The 16,727-nt window shown below is 53.7% G+C and overlaps 7 protein-coding genes across 7 annotated transcripts; 3 read left to right on the forward strand and 4 right to left on the reverse strand.

Moving 5' to 3' along the window:
• Window positions 1–148: 148 nt before the first annotated feature.
• On the forward strand, window positions 149–706 carry A1O7_06449 (ubiquinol-cytochrome c reductase subunit 7; the record flags this gene model as incomplete). Its single annotated transcript, XM_007760451.1, has 4 exons — window positions 149–257; window positions 329–444; window positions 499–552; window positions 605–706. The coding sequence occupies 4 exons, from the start codon at window positions 149–151 to the stop codon at window positions 704–706; spliced, it is 381 nt and encodes a 126-aa protein (XP_007758641.1).
• Window positions 707–1,038: 332 nt separating this feature from the next.
• A1O7_06450 (DNA-3-methyladenine glycosylase II) lies at window positions 1,039–2,247 on the reverse strand (the record flags this gene model as incomplete). The annotated part of the gene is made up of 1 exon (XM_007760452.1): window positions 1,039–2,247. The coding sequence occupies one exon, from the start codon at window positions 2,245–2,247 to the stop codon at window positions 1,039–1,041; it is 1,209 nt and encodes a 402-aa protein (XP_007758642.1).
• A 2,645-nt stretch (window positions 2,248–4,892) lies between these two features.
• Window positions 4,893–6,252, forward strand: A1O7_06451 (uncharacterized protein; the record flags this gene model as incomplete). Its single annotated transcript, XM_007760453.1, has 3 exons — window positions 4,893–4,947; window positions 5,042–5,897; window positions 5,955–6,252. 3 exons carry the CDS (start codon window positions 4,893–4,895, stop codon window positions 6,250–6,252), a joined length of 1,209 nt encoding a protein of 402 aa, XP_007758643.1.
• Window positions 6,253–8,400: 2,148 nt separating this feature from the next.
• Window positions 8,401–9,082, forward strand: A1O7_06452 (uncharacterized protein; the record flags this gene model as incomplete). Its single annotated transcript, XM_007760454.1, has 5 exons — window positions 8,401–8,547; window positions 8,592–8,744; window positions 8,804–8,894; window positions 8,968–9,002; window positions 9,056–9,082. The coding sequence occupies 5 exons, from the start codon at window positions 8,401–8,403 to the stop codon at window positions 9,080–9,082; spliced, it is 453 nt and encodes a 150-aa protein (XP_007758644.1).
• Window positions 9,083–9,275: 193 nt separating this feature from the next.
• Window positions 9,276–11,088, reverse strand: A1O7_06453 (kynureninase; the record flags this gene model as incomplete). The annotated part of the gene is made up of 3 exons (XM_007760455.1): window positions 9,276–9,697; window positions 9,762–10,236; window positions 10,429–11,088. The coding sequence occupies 3 exons, from the start codon at window positions 11,086–11,088 to the stop codon at window positions 9,276–9,278; spliced, it is 1,557 nt and encodes a 518-aa protein (XP_007758645.1).
• Window positions 11,089–12,425: 1,337 nt separating this feature from the next.
• On the reverse strand, window positions 12,426–13,875 carry A1O7_06454 (uncharacterized protein; the record flags this gene model as incomplete). The annotated part of the gene is made up of 3 exons (XM_007760456.1): window positions 12,426–12,842; window positions 12,896–13,525; window positions 13,582–13,875. 3 exons carry the CDS (start codon window positions 13,873–13,875, stop codon window positions 12,426–12,428), a joined length of 1,341 nt encoding a protein of 446 aa, XP_007758646.1.
• Window positions 13,876–14,340: 465 nt separating this feature from the next.
• A1O7_06455 (uncharacterized protein) lies at window positions 14,341–16,013 on the reverse strand (the record flags this gene model as incomplete). The annotated part of the gene is made up of 3 exons (XM_007760457.1): window positions 14,341–14,799; window positions 14,863–15,785; window positions 15,833–16,013. The coding sequence occupies 3 exons, from the start codon at window positions 16,011–16,013 to the stop codon at window positions 14,341–14,343; spliced, it is 1,563 nt and encodes a 520-aa protein (XP_007758647.1).
• Window positions 16,014–16,727: the final 714 nt, after the last annotated feature.

The following is a 16,727-nucleotide window of genomic DNA, read 5'->3' on the forward strand; positions in this document are numbered from 1 at the left end:
TTCCGAACGAACCAATTGCCAAGCTCCACTCAGAATGCCTCCATTGGCCGACGACAGAGCTCCGGCCAGGGTCAGTCGACTGCGCGCAATTGATTTCTACCATTTCCCTAGGTAGAGCACCAAACAGCACGACGTCCTCAAGCCCAACATGTCCGGTCCTTCTCTAGCCCCCTACATCCTCAAGCGGCCATGGCTCAAGCGGTGGATGATGCCCTTTGCCAACTGGTACGCCAACACAGCTGGCTACAGATCATTGGGTCAGTACACCCGTCAAAGAGAATAGCTTCAGTCGCTGTGAAAGCAATCCCGTATTGACCTCGAGTTGCAGGCCTACGCCATGACGACTTGATCCCCGAAGAAAACGACATTGTTCAGCTGGCGCTAAAGAGGCTGCCACCCAAAGAAGCATACGACCGAGTCTTCCGCCTCAGAAGAGCTTTCCAAGTACCACTACCTTTTAACGAGAGGAGGGGAAGACACGCTAATGGGAATTCGCAGTGCTCGCTTTCACACCACCTACTTCCACCTGCAGAACATACGAAGCCCGAAGATGTAAGAGCGCGTAATTTGTACGCCTGAACTATTCTGATATATGTCTCCGCAGGATATCCCCTACCTAAGTCCCATCATCGAGGAGATTGAGAGAGAAGAGAAGGAGCGTGCCGACTTGGAGAGTATGATTGTCGAGCCGAGAAAGAAGTCATGAGCAGCCGATCTCGCCTGGTCAAGCGGCCGGATCGCAAGGAGTTTCAATGCTAAATACTGTACATATCATACAGAGAGGAAGGCCTCGAAATCAAAACCAAGGGGAAGTTGATTGATAACTTGCAACGTTCTGTGCTCGCAGTTGGCTTGCAGATCCCGTAAAAGCTTTGCTGTAGTGGAATCTGGTGTAGCTGGTGTGACGAGGCTTAGAAAGTGAACAGGCTCTCGGACTGCACCAAATAGTTACGGTTCGCGGTTATGTGTCCCATACACCAAGGAGATAACCGAGTCTCTATCCTTAATACAGTTACTCGCGAGAATGCTACACATATTCTACTGTGCCAGAACTTCAACGTCCACATCCTCCACCCTCCACATATACCACATGAATAAACTCCGGTACGGCGCGTACGGCGCACTCTTGTCCAGCATATCCTGCTCGCTCATATACTTCCACTTCCCGCCCCCTTTGACCTTCAACTTCTTGACGTCTTTGCCAAAGAATGCAGCCATTCCTCGCTGGACACCTAGATCGCCCGTGCTCAAAATATCGAGCCGCTTGAGGCCGAAACAAGCAAACATCTCGACAGACCACTTGCCTAGTCCGCGCACGGCGATTAACTTCTCCATGACTTCCTCGTCAGAGGCCTTCATGAGCATATCGTTGGTGAGCTCCCCTGACACGAATTTCTGGGCCAGGCCTTGAATATACTCTGCTTTGCGTTGAGAGAGGCCGGCCGATCGCAGCCGTCCGATATCCGTGGCGGCAACTTGAGCTGGGGTCGGAAACCGGGCCTTTTCGGGATCTTGGCCCTCGTTGAACAGCGCGATGAATTTGTTCTTGATCGACTTCGCCGCGGCTCCCGAGACTTGCTGGCCCATGATTCCGCTGGATAGGGAGCGGAAAGGGTCAATGATCTCGGCGAGCCCTTTCGCGCTGAAGATATGGCACGGGTGTTGTGCTATGATGGCTTCGAAACGCGGGTCTACGCTGATGAGGTGTGCGCACGCTTGGTCCAGGACGGTGTTTGCTGTTGCTGTGGGGCGAGGCAGTCCTGTCTTTGAGGGTGTCGAATCCGGGAGAGTGTCTTCATACGCGACATGCTGGGTGCCTCCCGGGGTTATGAGAGGCGCATTGGTGATATGCGGTCCTACAGGGCGGTCAGGGGGTGGAGCTGCGTCCTCGACGTCCCCTGAGCTGTACGGCGCTCGGATGACGTTGACGAGGCTTGGAGTGGGTGTCAGTGGAGGGTGCTTTGCTTTGGAAGGTGTGCTGCGTCTAGCAGTCTTCTTTGCTGGTGTCACTGGCACTTTAAACTCGGGCTCGTCCTTGGCCGCTCCGTTGACCAGGAGATTCGTCTGCTCTGAAACTTCAATGCCTTTCTGCTCATTGTCTTCGGCAGACCTTTGCTTTTTCGCTGGGATACTCCGCGCTTGAGTGCCTGCTGGCCGCTTCTTTGACGCATTGACGTGGGTCGCAGCCTTTTCTGTCACTACTGTGGTAGGGATCGATGCGATCCGTGTAGATCGACGGACGGACATGATCAAAGAGCTTAGAAGCATTCAACGAGTGACCAATATGAAGAGGTTGAGGCTGCGTTCCCGAGCCTGTCGAGTGTAGGGATTGCAGTAACGTACTTGGACACAACCCGACAAGAAGAAGACTTACCTTGCTGGCGGTCGTCAAAAGTGACGATATGCCATCCTGGAGGTCACTTCCAATGTCAGATTTCATTGGCTGGCGCGTTTCGGTGCCTGGTCGCGCCCCGATCTTGTGGCTGGTGCACAAGTGGCTGAGGTAAGCCAGTCTGTTATGGCTTTCGAGCCATCGCATATTCCCCACCACCGGGGTCCACGAACTTGTTCTTGAGTGCTTCTACAGGCCACCAAGCATCAGTTGGTGTCTCCAAGATTTCCTCAGTTAAGACGGTCCTCGGGTAATTGCATCAAAGAACGTGTCATGTCGTGCGATATATGCAGAAAGGCATGTTGCGGCAGTTACTCCGACCTTGATCCGAGCGCTCGGTTTGTAAAAGGTTAAGCGTGTTACGCGTCCACCAGACTGCGTGCCATCCCTGAGTGCATCCTCACACAAATGACTCGTACTCTCGACATGAACTGTTCCCGCACAAGTTGTCGTCCATCTGTATCGGTAGAATTTGAGAGCTTTCCAGCATGTTTTCTACGTCGAGCGCCATCGAGGTCATGATCCTCACCTCATCACAATCTCGCTCAACAACGGCGGATCTCGTGGAAATTGAAAGCCAACATATCGAAAGTGGCCGCCTCAACAAGGTATAGCTCTATCTCTGCTGTGGAAAGCCGGCCGGCATGCCTGCATGTGGCTTGGTATTGTACTGTCATTAAAAATGCGCTAAAGTCAATGGTGCAACAAGTGTGGCGAAGCTCTCACCAATGGGGCAATTGCACATCCTGATGCGCACAAACGAACCAGTCTTTTGCGCGCTTGTGAAGTTGGACGCGTGCAGAGGCGCGATATCAAAAATGTCGATGATGACGAGACACACTGATCAGCAATCTTTGAAGCACCGATCCAAGAGGAGTTTGATATTCGACCTCCCCACAGCCGACTGCGCCTGGAACCCGGCTGAAGCCAGGCAAGGACTCTGATCTTGAGATATCGGTTCTCATACAGAGGAGACGCTGCTGATTGCACTTTGTATTGACTCCAGGCCACGTTGAGGTGTTTGCTGTCTGTGAAGCACTTTGAACTGAAAAGTCCACGCGGTTGACAGAAAAGCCTAGAAGGTGAATCAAGGAATTCTGCCAAAGTTCTCGGTGGAAGCTTTGTGCTGTGGTGGAGAGCGGCGATATCAAGCATGCATGGGTTTTGCGTTTACAGCAGCATGTGGACCGATAGTTCGCAGCGAATGTTCCGTGGTCATCACAAGAAATTAAGCAAGCGAAATCGAAGTCTTACCGAGTGTTATCAATGCTTCTCCTAATAGGGATAACTCAGTACCGTACTCCGCACACGGAAGTTTTATCGTGATCAGATCTTAACCATGTACAACTTGTTCTGTGGTTTTCACTGTGAGAGACGACAACGAAAATTGGCAGCTTCTGCCGCATTCCGACACACTCAAACATTTTATGTCTCAGATCGAGCGTCTGTTGAGGTTCTTCCAAGTGTTGTCTTGCAGACCGAGGGATGGCACATGCGTTTGCGTGGGTTGGCTTTGCATGAGGTGGCTGAAGCACAAAACTGGGTTGGCGGAAGATCGAGACCATACAGATTGTGGAGCTTACCCGTGACAATACGGGTACCAAAGCCATCTCCTTTTCTTGCTAGATATACGCTAATGATGCACATCTAACCCCACGTCTCCACCCGAAGCCGCCAGTGCGGCAGCCACCCAGAAACCCGACCACTGGCTGCCGCACCGCTGCTGCAGCTTCCCTTGCTCAACCCGCCGGTGGTGGCCAGCTACCCACCATCCAGGCAAGCGGTGGCCCCTGACTGCGGGTCAGAACCCGCCGAGCGGGCAAAGGCAGAGCCACTGACCAGCCAGGCCGGAAGTCCAAGCAGGCCATTTCGGAGGTCCTCTGGCATACATCTGGCCAATCATCCGCCTCCCTGCCAACCCAATCCATTCTTCCGGCTCGCCAATCCTTCAATTGCCAGGGCACTCCCTTTTCTACAGGCGTGTATTTTCCTGCCTCTCCCTTCTTTACGCTCACTCACGCACAACAGTCTGTCGTTGCTGCTCCTTTGACCTTTTTCTTCCATATCCTCTTTATTTCAGGAAGCCAGTCACGCGTCGACATCTCGAGTCAAGAGAGTCGCTCCTGCCGTCGGCTGTGTTGTGTTAACATTTCGAGCAACAACAATCAACAAACCCAGCTTCTCCCTCGCTGAAGCCTTTTTTACCTCGCCCTTGTTGTCTTCCACCACCGAGTCAACAGCTTAATTCTCTTACTGCAAAAGTTCTTACGACTTGCTGCGGCCCAGCTTCTCACCTTCTATCGTCTTTAATATTGCATATCTGGTGAGTCCGGCCTTCTTCCACGGCGTTGCTCCCCAGCAGCTTCGCGTCGGTCACTCGCGTCGCTCGTCTACGAGTCATTTTTGTGACCTCTGAACACACGTATCCCTGCGAAGTGCGCGTCCATGAGGTACGTCTGCTAACCGAACTGCAGCTCTTCCGCCGATTCATACATTCAAAATGGTCTTCTCGAAAGTCATCCTTCCCTCCCTGGCGCTGGCGAGCTCTGTCTTTGGTACGTGCTATTTCAGCGAGCAGCAGAAATCTTAGACCTGTTCAAGAGCTGGCTACACATGTGCACGAATCAACAGAAGCTAACACTGTCCCAGCCCAAAGCAGAGATATCTGTGATGGTCCCTCGATCACCATTGTATCGAGCGCCGACGCCGATTCGATTGCCGGTTGCGAGACATACGACGGAGACATCATCATTGATCCAACAGCTCAAGGCATTATCGCCATCAATGGTGTGCAACAGATCACGGGTGATTTCACCTGCCTCAATGCTACGCTGTTGACCTCGATCACCTCGGACCAGATCAATACCATCCAGGGCACATGGCACTTGGAAGACCTCACAATTCTCTCCAACCTCCAATTCAGTTCCCTCACCGGGGTGAACACTATTGAATGGATCGGCCTTCCTGCTCTACAGAGCCTTAATATGGCTCAAGGCATCCAGAGAGCGAACTCAGTTTACATCTCGAACACCCAATTGAACAACATTAACGGTATCGAGCTGTCTGCAGTGGCGACGCTCAACATCAACAACAACCCTTACCTCACTGATGTCAACGTCAACGACCTGAAGAACGTGACCAACGCCCTTTCTTTCTCCGCCAATGGTCGTGACTTGTCCATCAGCTTCCCCAATCTCGAGAGTGCCGCCAACCTGACCTTCCGAAATGTCAGCAAGATTGACATGCCCTCTCTAGCCACTGTCGGAGGTTCCATGGGATTCTATTCCGACACCTTCAAGACGTTCTCTGCGCCGAATCTGACAACTACCGGCGGTACTTTGGCTTTCGTGGACAGCCCCAGCTTGACCAGCTTCGCGTTCCCGGCCCTCACCACTATCGGGGGTGGTTTCTTGGTTGCAAACAACACCAATCTTAAGGCGATTAATGGACTCCCTAAGTTGGCAACCATCGTTGGTGCTCTCGACTTCGCAGGTACTTTCAACAGGTAAGATGCAAAGGCTCCGTTTTCCCTGTGTGTGCGTGATACTGACCTGGCGTTTAGCGTGGCCATGCCCAAGCTCACCGATGTCCGAGGTGGATCCAATGTGCAGACTACCTCCACCAACGCCACTATCTGCGAGTTGTTTGACTCGGCTCACGACAACGGCGTCATCAAGGGCGTCAACACTTGCCTGACCAGCAAGGCCAACCCCGAGACCAACCCAACTGCCACTGGCGGTGGTACTGCTTCGACTGGTACCAGCTCAGGCGACTCAAATGGAAATGCTGCCGTGACCTTCGGCCCTGCCACACCCCTCGCTGGTCTCGGTGCACTGTTCGCCGCTATCTTCTTCATCTAAAGCATTGGGTCAAGCGGCGTTTCTCTTGCAGTCAACTTAGAATAGTCTAATATGCGATGGATGATGTCCTTCGAACCTTGTGTTTGTCAAGCCTGTTTTGAGCGATCAACCTCCCTTGACGAGAGTACAAACAACAGAAAGATGAGGCGGCTTCCAGCCAGGAATTGTCAGAGAACAAAAGAAGCGCGAGCGCATCTGGAGTGGTAGGGTCCTGGGTTTCTTGTCTTGGGAAAGATCTAGTGCTGGCAGGTTGTGACGAGAGCGAACAGCGCTCCCGAGTGTTCTACTGCGTGTGGATAGGCATACAAAATGAATATGTTCCTTTGACGACTGATTACGTTCTATGTTGACACCTTGTAGCTGCGAGTCCCAGCTTATGTTGCCGCTTCGTGGAGTACGGAGTAGAGGTCATGCATATGTCGCCGTCGACTGCGAGCCTGCTTGTCCACTCTCTAAACATCATGATCATCTCACCAGCAATCTCTCTGCCAGCGAAGAAGCTCTGGGCGTGCGTGCTTGAGCAGAATAAGACAGACACTGGTGTAAGGCGAATGTACCTCCACTCTACATAGAAGGGACGTCAGTCTTTAAACAATCGTGTAACCTTTGCGAGTCTGCCCTTGAAGCCGGACTGCATTGATACTCACTGTTCGGCAGCCCGTGGAAGCTTCGTGAGCCTCGGACCGTAGTTTGGAGGTCGACGAGGTCGAAGAAGGTATGGCGGAAGGTGTCACCGGAAAGGGAAATGTCCCTGTGGAGGGACACTGTAAGCCAACCTGATTCACCACGGTCCAGCATCGTCTATTCTTGAACAGCATCGCCCCTATGTGAACAGTGCAACACGATCTACTTCTCGCGCTGCCCTGGGGCCAGACGAGGTGTACGGTCTGTTGAGGCTGAGCGGACGCTCAACACGGCGTGAGCGTCAGTATCTCAAGACCAGTCTAATGCAAGGCAGCTCCAGCCTCACCATTGGTAGGGAGCAGATGTACGTCGTTCGCTATTTCTTCCCGTGCATCTAAGCCGCGTCAGATACATTTCAGCCTGAGCACTCAGCTTTGTCATCTCTGTCATTATTCTTCTTGAAAGTTCACAGAGGACGATTCTTGCTGGTGACTTGGACGTCGGTCGACGATGGCGTCCTTCGAGGTGATCCGACAAGGGGTGAGGCCTCCTCCGTCAGATGAATATGATCATGCTCATAACCGGAGTGGGAGCTGTAGGTGATGGCGAGTATGAAGAAAATTCCGTCCAGGCCAAAGAATTCCTTTGCATCAGTCGCCAGAGTATAGAGATCAAGGGCCGGAGTAGCTCATCGATCATAGAAGCCACCGCAGCAAGGTGTTCAAGTCCTGTAACGTCTGTTCCGCCTAGGGGCGAGCCATGGTAAACTGATACTGCTCAGCTTCGCAGAACGGTCGGTTTCCGACAAGCACTCGAGGCTTAGGGACCTTTTGTGTGACAAGTGGGCGTACCCGTCCATGGTGTGGACTCAAACCTGCCGCCAGGCCAATGGCTACGCAGGCAGCGCCCGACATCGTCAAGATGACAACAAGGAAGTGATGGACTGTAACTATCCCACAACCTGTACTGCGAGAAAGACCGGCCTGTAACACGTCCATCAACATCGGCATCATGGTGTCAATTCTTCATCAAGCAGATGGAAGGAGGCGTCAATGCGTCTCAAAAAAAAAAGATCATCACTGGGATGAGATGGGCTTCCACGTATGCATTCATCCCGGTGGCGCGGCAGTAGCATTTTGTTCTAAGACGCCCTCAATATCTCAAAAGAACCTCCGACAAGCATTGAATGCCAGTGTGCGAAAGGGGCTTCCCACAGATTTGCATGGCGGCGCTCCAATGCTTGATCATTGGAGAGGCGGTCAAACTGTACGATGTATCCATATAGACCGTACGGTACGAAATACGGGGGCATCGACAAGGTAAGGCTTGTCGTCTGCCACGTTGAAATGCCCCCACTGACTAGGAACTCACTGGGCGAAGAGACGATTGGGCCCCAATAATGTTGAAACGGCACCGGATTTCGCCCAACTTATGACCTCGCGCGTCACATCATCCATGCGTGCGAGATAGTCGCTGTTGCTGTCGACACGGTCGCCACATTGGCTGGGTGAACATCGCACCGGGATGTGTGGATGCCCCGATGCAACAGGGACGACACCAGTCAAGTCCAACTGTCTCTACAACCAAATGATCTTCTGGCTTGGAATTTTGCAGTACCTGGGACGCCGCGCACAATCTCTCAAGGAAAGACTGTCCAACGAGATCAACCTGGTAGGCCAGTAGACACTACCGAAACGACGTCTGACACTAGGCAGGGCTTAAACCTCGTGGTGCAGCCGGATAGCCGGGAGACGGTGCTGATTAGTAGACACACGGCCTCTACGAGCAGCGCAGCAAGAAGGGATAGTGCCGAAACGAAGACGATCGCTGCGGTCACCCTCGCTTTCCTACCCGCGACGTTTGTGTGCGTACGTGCTTGACATCCCGGGAAATCGAATCGCTGGCACCAAGCCTAACGGTGTGACAGACCATTTTCAGCATGAGCTTCTTCACGTTCAACGTGGGTGATGAGTCCGGACAGAAGCATTGGTTGACAAGGACCCGATTCTGGATATACTGTAAGTCTCACTCGAGACTTGTGTCAAACCACTCCGTTAGGTGCTGTCCTATTCTTGCTAATGCGAACACAAGGGCTCATCACCGTACCACCGACGATCCTGACTTTGGTATGTTGGTACATGGGGCAAGGAAGGACGAGAACAGCCTGAGTTTCTGGAAGTCGAGCTGGAAACCCGGAGACCCGTAAGCTAGAGAGTGTTGCTCGACCCTGGATCCTCTATCGACACCGACCTCGCCTGCTTCCATTGTATGCATTTTCCTGCCCGTTGTCAAACCACGACTGCAGGTCTACCACATCAACTGTGAATTCTGAGGGCCTAACACTGAATGGTACAGCCCTGTCAAGCAAGTCCTCTCCTCCAACTTTTAAGCTATCTACATTATACTCCCACAGCCTCCTTGAACACTCGCACAAACACCCACACATCATGGTAAGAATTGTACAGCGGCACAGGCGCAACGCGGATGACGTCCGGCTTTCTCTGGTCCACCACTATGCATGCCTCCTCCAACTTGGCGGCCACTTTCTCCAGTAAGCCCGGCTTGAGCAGCAAGCTGAGTTGAGCTCCTCGCTGGGAAGGGTCAAGCGGCGTGAGGATACGGAAAGGTCGGTCTCGGTCACTGGTCGGGGTATCCTTCAGCAGCAGATGTTGCAGGTAAGCCGTCAATTTCAATGACTTCTGCCGCAGGTCTTGGATCGAGGTCTCTCGAAAGACAGATAGCGAAGCGCACAAGGCCGTCAGATCAATCGCCGATGGATTGGAGATCTGGAAGCCTCCAGCTCCAGCGATGGGTCGAAACTCTGGTGAACACGACCAATGTCAGCATCTTCAGATCCAGAGACTGGACTGCGGGAACGAACTTACTATTGTCCATCTGGAACCGCGACGCTTTGTCCCCGCCATACCACCCCGTCAAGCGATGGCGGAACACGGGCTCGCCCGAGCCATTCGCGTACTCGACCTTCCCATGCCTCTCATGCACGAATAGCCCGGCAATCGACCCGGGCCCGGCGTTTATGTATTTGTACGTGCACCAAGCGGCGAAGTCGACGCTCCAATCATGCAGCTGGAGGGGCATGTTACCCGCCGCGTGCGCCAAATCCCACCCAATGACCAAGCCGCGCGAATGGGCATGAGCCGTGATGCGCGCCACGTCGAGGAACTGGCCGCTGTAGTATTGCACGCCGGGAAGCAAGATCAGAGCAATCTCCTCGGCATGCATGTCGATAACGGATATGATCTTCTCGGTCGAGATGATATGGTCTTGGTCCGGCTCGACCAGAATCATCGCTTCTTTCGGGTCATGGCCGTGCCACGAGATTTGGGATTCGATTGCATACTGTTGTGGGTGAAGAGAGTCAGATTAGCAGCCACCCTTCACAGTACGTGCCCTTGTTGATAAGAGGCAGCAGAACCCCCTTCAAGCCAAACGACACACCAGTGCAACACGCCCCGGGACCTCACCCCACTTGATGCAATACCGCAATGCACAAAGAAAGACCCAGACTCATCATCTGCGTATGGTACTTACATGATCGCTGGGGAAAGCTTTCCACTCCAACAGGATCTTATTCCGTCGTGTCGTGGGCCGATAGAACGAGGCCATCAGCAAATGCAGATTCACAGTGAGGGTGTTCGCGACGGCCACTTCCCCAGGCCGGGCGCCCACAAGCCGACATGACTGCTCGGCGGCCACATCGGCCATGGCCTGCCAGGGCCGCAGCGGCGAGTGCGCGACTTCGGCAAAGTGTCCGCCCACCCCCAGCGCCGCCCACGTGTCGAGCTGGGCTTGGATGTATTGAGCCGTACATCTCGGCTGCAGGCCCAGGGAGTTGCCGCAGAAGTAGATGGCCTGATCGGTGCTCTTGTTGCCGTTGGAGGAATTTGCTGCGTCTCCAGGGGACGGCAAGGGGAAGGTTCGCCCTTTCAACGACGCCTGCGTCGGAATGATGAATTTAGCGCGGAATTCGCGCAGTGGGTCTGCTGCGTCGAGGGCGTGGGCGTGGTCTTCGGTGTCGAGGGCACCGTTGCTGTGGCTGTTGCTATTGTTCTCGTTGGGGTATATTTCCTTTGACGGCAATAAAGGTTGACTCTTGGTCGTCTTCGCAAAGGGCATGGCACCGTCGTTTGCGTATTCCAGCGGAGTGCTGACAATGGCGACGGTATCGTCGCTGATGATGCCTGGGGCCATCGTGTCCACCTCTAGGGGTATGTGAGTGTGAGTGTGAGTGTGAGTGTGAGTGTGAGTGTGAGTGCGAATGCGAATGCGAATAATTCGCGGGAGAACGATGGAAAGACACCGAGACGGGGCCCGAAGCTGGCTTGCGGCGGGCGGAAGGGCTAGGCGGGTCCGTTCGGCTGGGTGCAAGCAATTTGGAATCGCTTCCGATCGTCTCGACACGCTCGATCTGTTGCTAGGTCGATCTCGAGCTCGGTCTCTCTGCCAGGTCGACAGAGATGGATGGGTATGCGTGGGATGGCAGTCTATGGAGTGCTCTTCAACGACGACACAACTCGGTTCAATTCAACTCGACTCGATTCAATCTATGTGATTACGATTCTATCGCTTCATGAACAGAACTCGACTACGGAGTTACGTGTGTACATGGCCATATGTATATCGTCCAAAGGGGCCGGTAGGTATGCTTCTCGCCAGGACCCGGCTCGGAAACCGGCAAGAGTTCTTCCTCCTCTCCTCCATCTTCCGTGCCGTGTCCGCTCTCCGGTCCGTGTGGATACAGTACCCCCAGGTCGGCCGGGGCATGGGTTCCGGGTCCCCTGTACGCCACGTTCACGTTGTTCCAGCTTATGCTTCTCCATCATGCGATTGACGGGAGGTGGCTGGCTAGCTGGTCGCTTGGCCTCCCGGCTTCGTGGTCACGGCTACTGGACCTGGAGACCGAAGTTAGGTAAATTTGCAACCTCGCGTGCCTCCGTAGTGGAGAGGCGGCGAGAAGCTAACGGACCGTGTCTTGGCACCTCTTGGTACGGAGTATTTGTTACGGCGATTGAGGCATAGATCCGGCGGGATAATCGCGGATCGCCGAAGGCACTGACGTACAGTATTGAATGATGCGGAACAAGTACCGTCCCATCTTGCCAGAGCAGGGGCCCGACTCTCACTCACCGTGGCGTACTCTTGAGCTCGGGACGTGTGGATATCGATGTGAATAGTTGGTCTTCTTTACTTGAACTCGGGAGCTAGATCCTAGATGGGATGAAAGTTCGACTCGCGTCGTCATATATAACCATGTACATACCCACTTGACTTGGGTGGATTTGTTCTTGGGAGCGGTCCGACATGATAAAAGGCATGGAGAATTGATGTTGAAGAGCTTGAAAACAAGTTTTTGAGATCGAAAGCGCAGAGTACCTCAAATGCAGAGCACCCACGTTGTCTCATCTAGAGGTGGATATGCATGCCCGGTGATATTCGGATAAGTAACCGATATATACCTGATCAGTCTTCTTCACAGCCCACCCCACTGCCTCGGTCTGCAGGTGATAATTGACAAACATGGTACAAGTTCAGGTACTGCAGTCTGTCGGTATCGTAGTCCCCGCAGTCTCATCGCGAGTCCGCTTCAGGAATGGCATCACACTCGTGCCTCCCGTGCCGTGGAGTTGCCTTGTCACGGACGTATTGCCATCCGCGTCTTCCGCCGGATTCTTCGAACATGCTGTTGCTAGGTTCTTCCCCTTTCGAGAGACGATGTATGGAGCAGGAGGGCTCCGAGACGGCATGACGATGTAACGAGCCACGATCTGGATGTGGATGTTGCGGAGATTTGCCAGGGCGGCAACCGCATCGTTGTATGCGGCGACAAGCTCGGTTGATGCTGCAGGTGCAGTGGCGTAGGTCAATACATAGTCTCGAACATTGCTCGACTGTTCTAAGGCCGAGAGAAACTCGCGGTGTGGCCTGGGCATGTAATCCCGCATTTCCTGTCATGGGTTAGGATAGAACTCAGAAGCAGGCGCTTGGTGGCATGACCAACCTGCAGGTATCCCTTCGTTCGAACCCGTGCTCCGACTGACCCAGCCTGCGAAAGTTCTTGACGCCCGGGGGTATTGTGGTCGACGGAGAGGAAGATATCGAAAAGCTGAATCAGCGAGCTCTGCGCGTTGCTGCCACCACTGTACTGTCTCCACTGGCCCTGGCCGTTGCCCTCGTCATAGAAAACTCCTCGGGGCAAGCCAGCGGCTGCCATCCCTTTGGTGCCTGCGCAGAGTGGACGCACATTGTGGTAGAACACCTGAGGATCGCATCGTTCATGCATGCGTTGGAGGAGTTTCCCGATGTCCTGAATGCCGCTTGTCAAGGATTGTAAGCACGATAAGACAATGTAGTTGTTGTTGGCTTCCACAGCCTCCACACATCGAAGCATCGTCAATATCAGAGGAGCGCCCATGGCCTCGATGGCGGTGGAGATCATGTAAAACCATTCTTCGTCTCTGGTGCTGGTGAAGGACAGGAGCGATTTGAGGTTCTCCGGCTTGGTTGGATCTTTGTTGGGCGATTCCATTCGGAAATTCCAGAGGCTGAGCGTTGAAAACGTCGCGGTCGGAGGCAGGCCGAGGTGTTCCGACACGGCGAGGAATGGGCATGTGAGTTGCGGTGGGAGTCGCTGTGCTCCAAAGGGTCAGCACAGTCGGGAGCAGAAATAGCGTATCAAAGGCGAACTTCTGATGGTTCCTCTCCTTCCCAGATATATGCGTGAGTCAAGAATCCCAGGATCACATATGCCCTCCGCCACTCCGCTTCAGAAATCAATCGAGCTGGATCGAGGACGGAAAGCATATCGATCTTCCGCCTGGCTCGTTCATCCGAAATGTGTCGGGGAAGGTCCGCTACCAGGTCCTCCCAGGGGTTATAGTAGGGATCCCCCAGGCGTCTCAGAGGGTCGTCATCCGGGAGAAAGCCTTTCCTGGGGGACAATCCATATCTCTGGAGGAAGTCTTCAAGCCTCTCCCTCATCGTAGACGTGGGAGTACAGACTGGCCGTCTATCGATTACGGTGGTAGATTGGACAGACGATATTTCTTCGTCTTGCTAAATCGGCTTCTTGAGGAATGCAAGAGGCACAACTCTGCCACTCAGTGGTTCTAGCCTCTGCATCATCAGCAGATGTCTTTCCAGTGATATGACGACGCCACGTCCCGGATATTAGCGGCATTGTCAGCGAGTACTGCTGTCACCACGGTCAGGTGTAACACGGAGGCGGATGCGGCAACGGAGGCCATTTTCGCCAAGCAATGTGCTCCGCCTGTAGCCCCAACCAATGACACACGTCCGCACTCATCATTATCAGGTAAACTTCGTTGACCCTAGAACAGGTTCCTGCGCAGGTGGACTGTCAGCCCTGTAACGTAACGTAAGGTTGGTTGAACGCGTCCCGGCACATGACTGCAGGCGTTGACCAAGGATCCCTGGGTACTGCCCTCAAGCGTACTGTCGGGAAAACCACCATTCATCCAGATTTCCGACCAAGTCTTCCCCAAGGGCAAAATAGTTCTGTGCCAGGATCGATGCTTCTCTGTTCTCCGGCGGTAGCAGGTCCGGTGTGGGGTTCGAAGGGTCTGCTGCGAACGTTGGTAGTTGCATCGCAGGTGCTGGGTCGGTATTGTCGTCCGTGCGGTTAACGTCCGAGCCAATCCGTGTTGGCTCAGGTAGAAGACGTGACCGCAGGACCTCTTCAGAATGGATTGGTTGACGATGAGATGCTAAAGATGCGCCGAAGTAAGGTTTGGTGGTCCGAGGCAGTTCGGTGACAAAAGGGGACTCAATGATCTCCCAGAACAAATCGAGGTCAATGAACACCTTAGAGTCGGGAAGTTGCTGCGATGTGGGTTCACGGTATGAGGCTGAAACCACCTGCTCAAATTGCTCGATCTTGAGGGCCTTCAGGCGACATTAGCAATGCCAATTGAGACACAAGATGCAAGCCAACGAGTCAACACTTACCAGCTGCTCAATATAAGGCCAATACAAGCCCAAGCGTTTGATAAACGTAACGCACTTTCTGAAGCATTCCTGCTTTGTCGACCTGACCGCGGAGTTCTCAGTGTAGCTTTGCTGCAAGTAGATTGTTGCCGCGATCGCAGCAGAATGTGCAAGGAAGGGGTTGTACAATACGAATGCTTTCCTCTCGCACACGTCCAGTAAGTGGACGATCCACTCCGTGTGCGTTGCGGTGAGGTCGGCTGTGTGCTGCAAGAAGACCTCCGGGACCATCGTGACCCTAAAGTTTCTCAGGCGTAGGGACAAGAGGAGCGGATGGTTAAGCAGGCAGAGAACTGTGTGGTAAAGCATTTGCAGAAGAATCCATGAGGCCCAAAATTCATGGTGTTCCTGTAGCTGAGCAGGATCTTGCTCTGCAAATTTAGCCGGACGGAAACGATATTTGTAAGGCAGGCGAGTCTCAGAGTCCATAAGCTCGGCAGTTATCTGCGCATAGCCGGACTGTGTGGACCAGGGTGGCAGTCCACTTACCTTTCCTCGGCGATGCGCATACCGGGCGGTTTTCTGCCAGATCTCGCTCAACTGGATAACATAAGCAACGACGCCTAGATCAGACGGTCCGCAAGCGCTGTTCGTGGTTTCTGGTTGCTCAAGAGCCGCATCGGTCATAAGAGAGCTAAGACCCGCTGGCGGCCGTGGGCTTTCTGGGAAGCCGGGTGTCTTTTCATCGTGGACGAATGCGACAGAGCTAGCATGACTTCCATGGAGGTTCTTCAGAAGCACTATACTCCAGTAGCATCTTAATCGCTCTTGAGCCTCATGGCCTGAGTCAGGCTTCAGCCTTCGGCTATCAGAAGACAGCCCAGAGGATGACGCCAGATCCATCGCCAGTGTACTGTAGGTGCTTGCTTGTGGAGTGTTTCCACCTGCGATCGTCAGCGGGACATGCCAGAGATGTAGAAGATATCCGTACTGTTGAAGTCGGCCATGCTTATCAGACACAAAGCTTGTATTGTGGAAAGCTCAATGGGTCCGCAGGCAATCCGCCGCATGATCAACTCCCTGCCGGGCACAGCAAATTCCTCAAACTTACGAATCCAGGCTGTATCATGTATCCCAGTACTGGTGACTTCGAACCGCGATGCAATGGCCATCATCGCGAACAACAGTTCCGGATCTCGCGAGCGGAGCGTGGCCGTCAAGTTCTCGGAGAACAAAGGAAGTGGCTGGTAATTGCAATGCCTAAGATAGAGCCGGCTGTACCTCTCCACTATATCCCAAGGTGGAAGGCTGCACACGGAAGAAGTCAACATCGGAGTCTGAACAAGGTGAAGGGGTATAGTTGCATACACGGTACCTGGGGATGAGTCCTGGAGATGGCCATTTAACTCGACAATACGGGACGTCGGGGTGCCAGTGGACGTCGACGCCAATCTTTGGGCAAAATTTGCGGTCGTCGTAGTCTGTTGGAGGCTCGGATCAGACGGTCGATCTCTCATCCTTGTCAGTTTTTCGAGTGGACATGATTGTAAGGCGAGCCTACCGCAGGGATCTTCGCAATTCGGCCATCTGTACTTCGAGCATAGCTAGTCTGTCGACCTGGATCACGCGGTCAACAGCTGCTCGGAGCCGTTGACACGCAATCTTGACATACCGTGCTCTGGTCAACAGGTTGGGGAAGCGATGGGTGAGGTTGCACTGGAGCTGAAGCTCCCACTTCAATATGTGCTGGGCTCGTAGTGCTCTGGCTGGGCGCTGGGGCGTAGGTACAGTGTTGACCTAGCCGTGCACAATGCGAGCACACCGGGCGTTGTGCTGGGCATCGTGACTTCTTGCGGCTGAAGAGGTGAATGAGCTAGATGGCCACC

Source organism: Cladophialophora yegresii (assembly GCF_000585515.1).
Source record: "Cladophialophora yegresii CBS 114405 chromosome Unknown aczIN-supercont1.4, whole genome shotgun sequence".
NCBI lineage: Eukaryota > Fungi > Ascomycota > Eurotiomycetes > Chaetothyriales > Herpotrichiellaceae > Cladophialophora > Cladophialophora yegresii.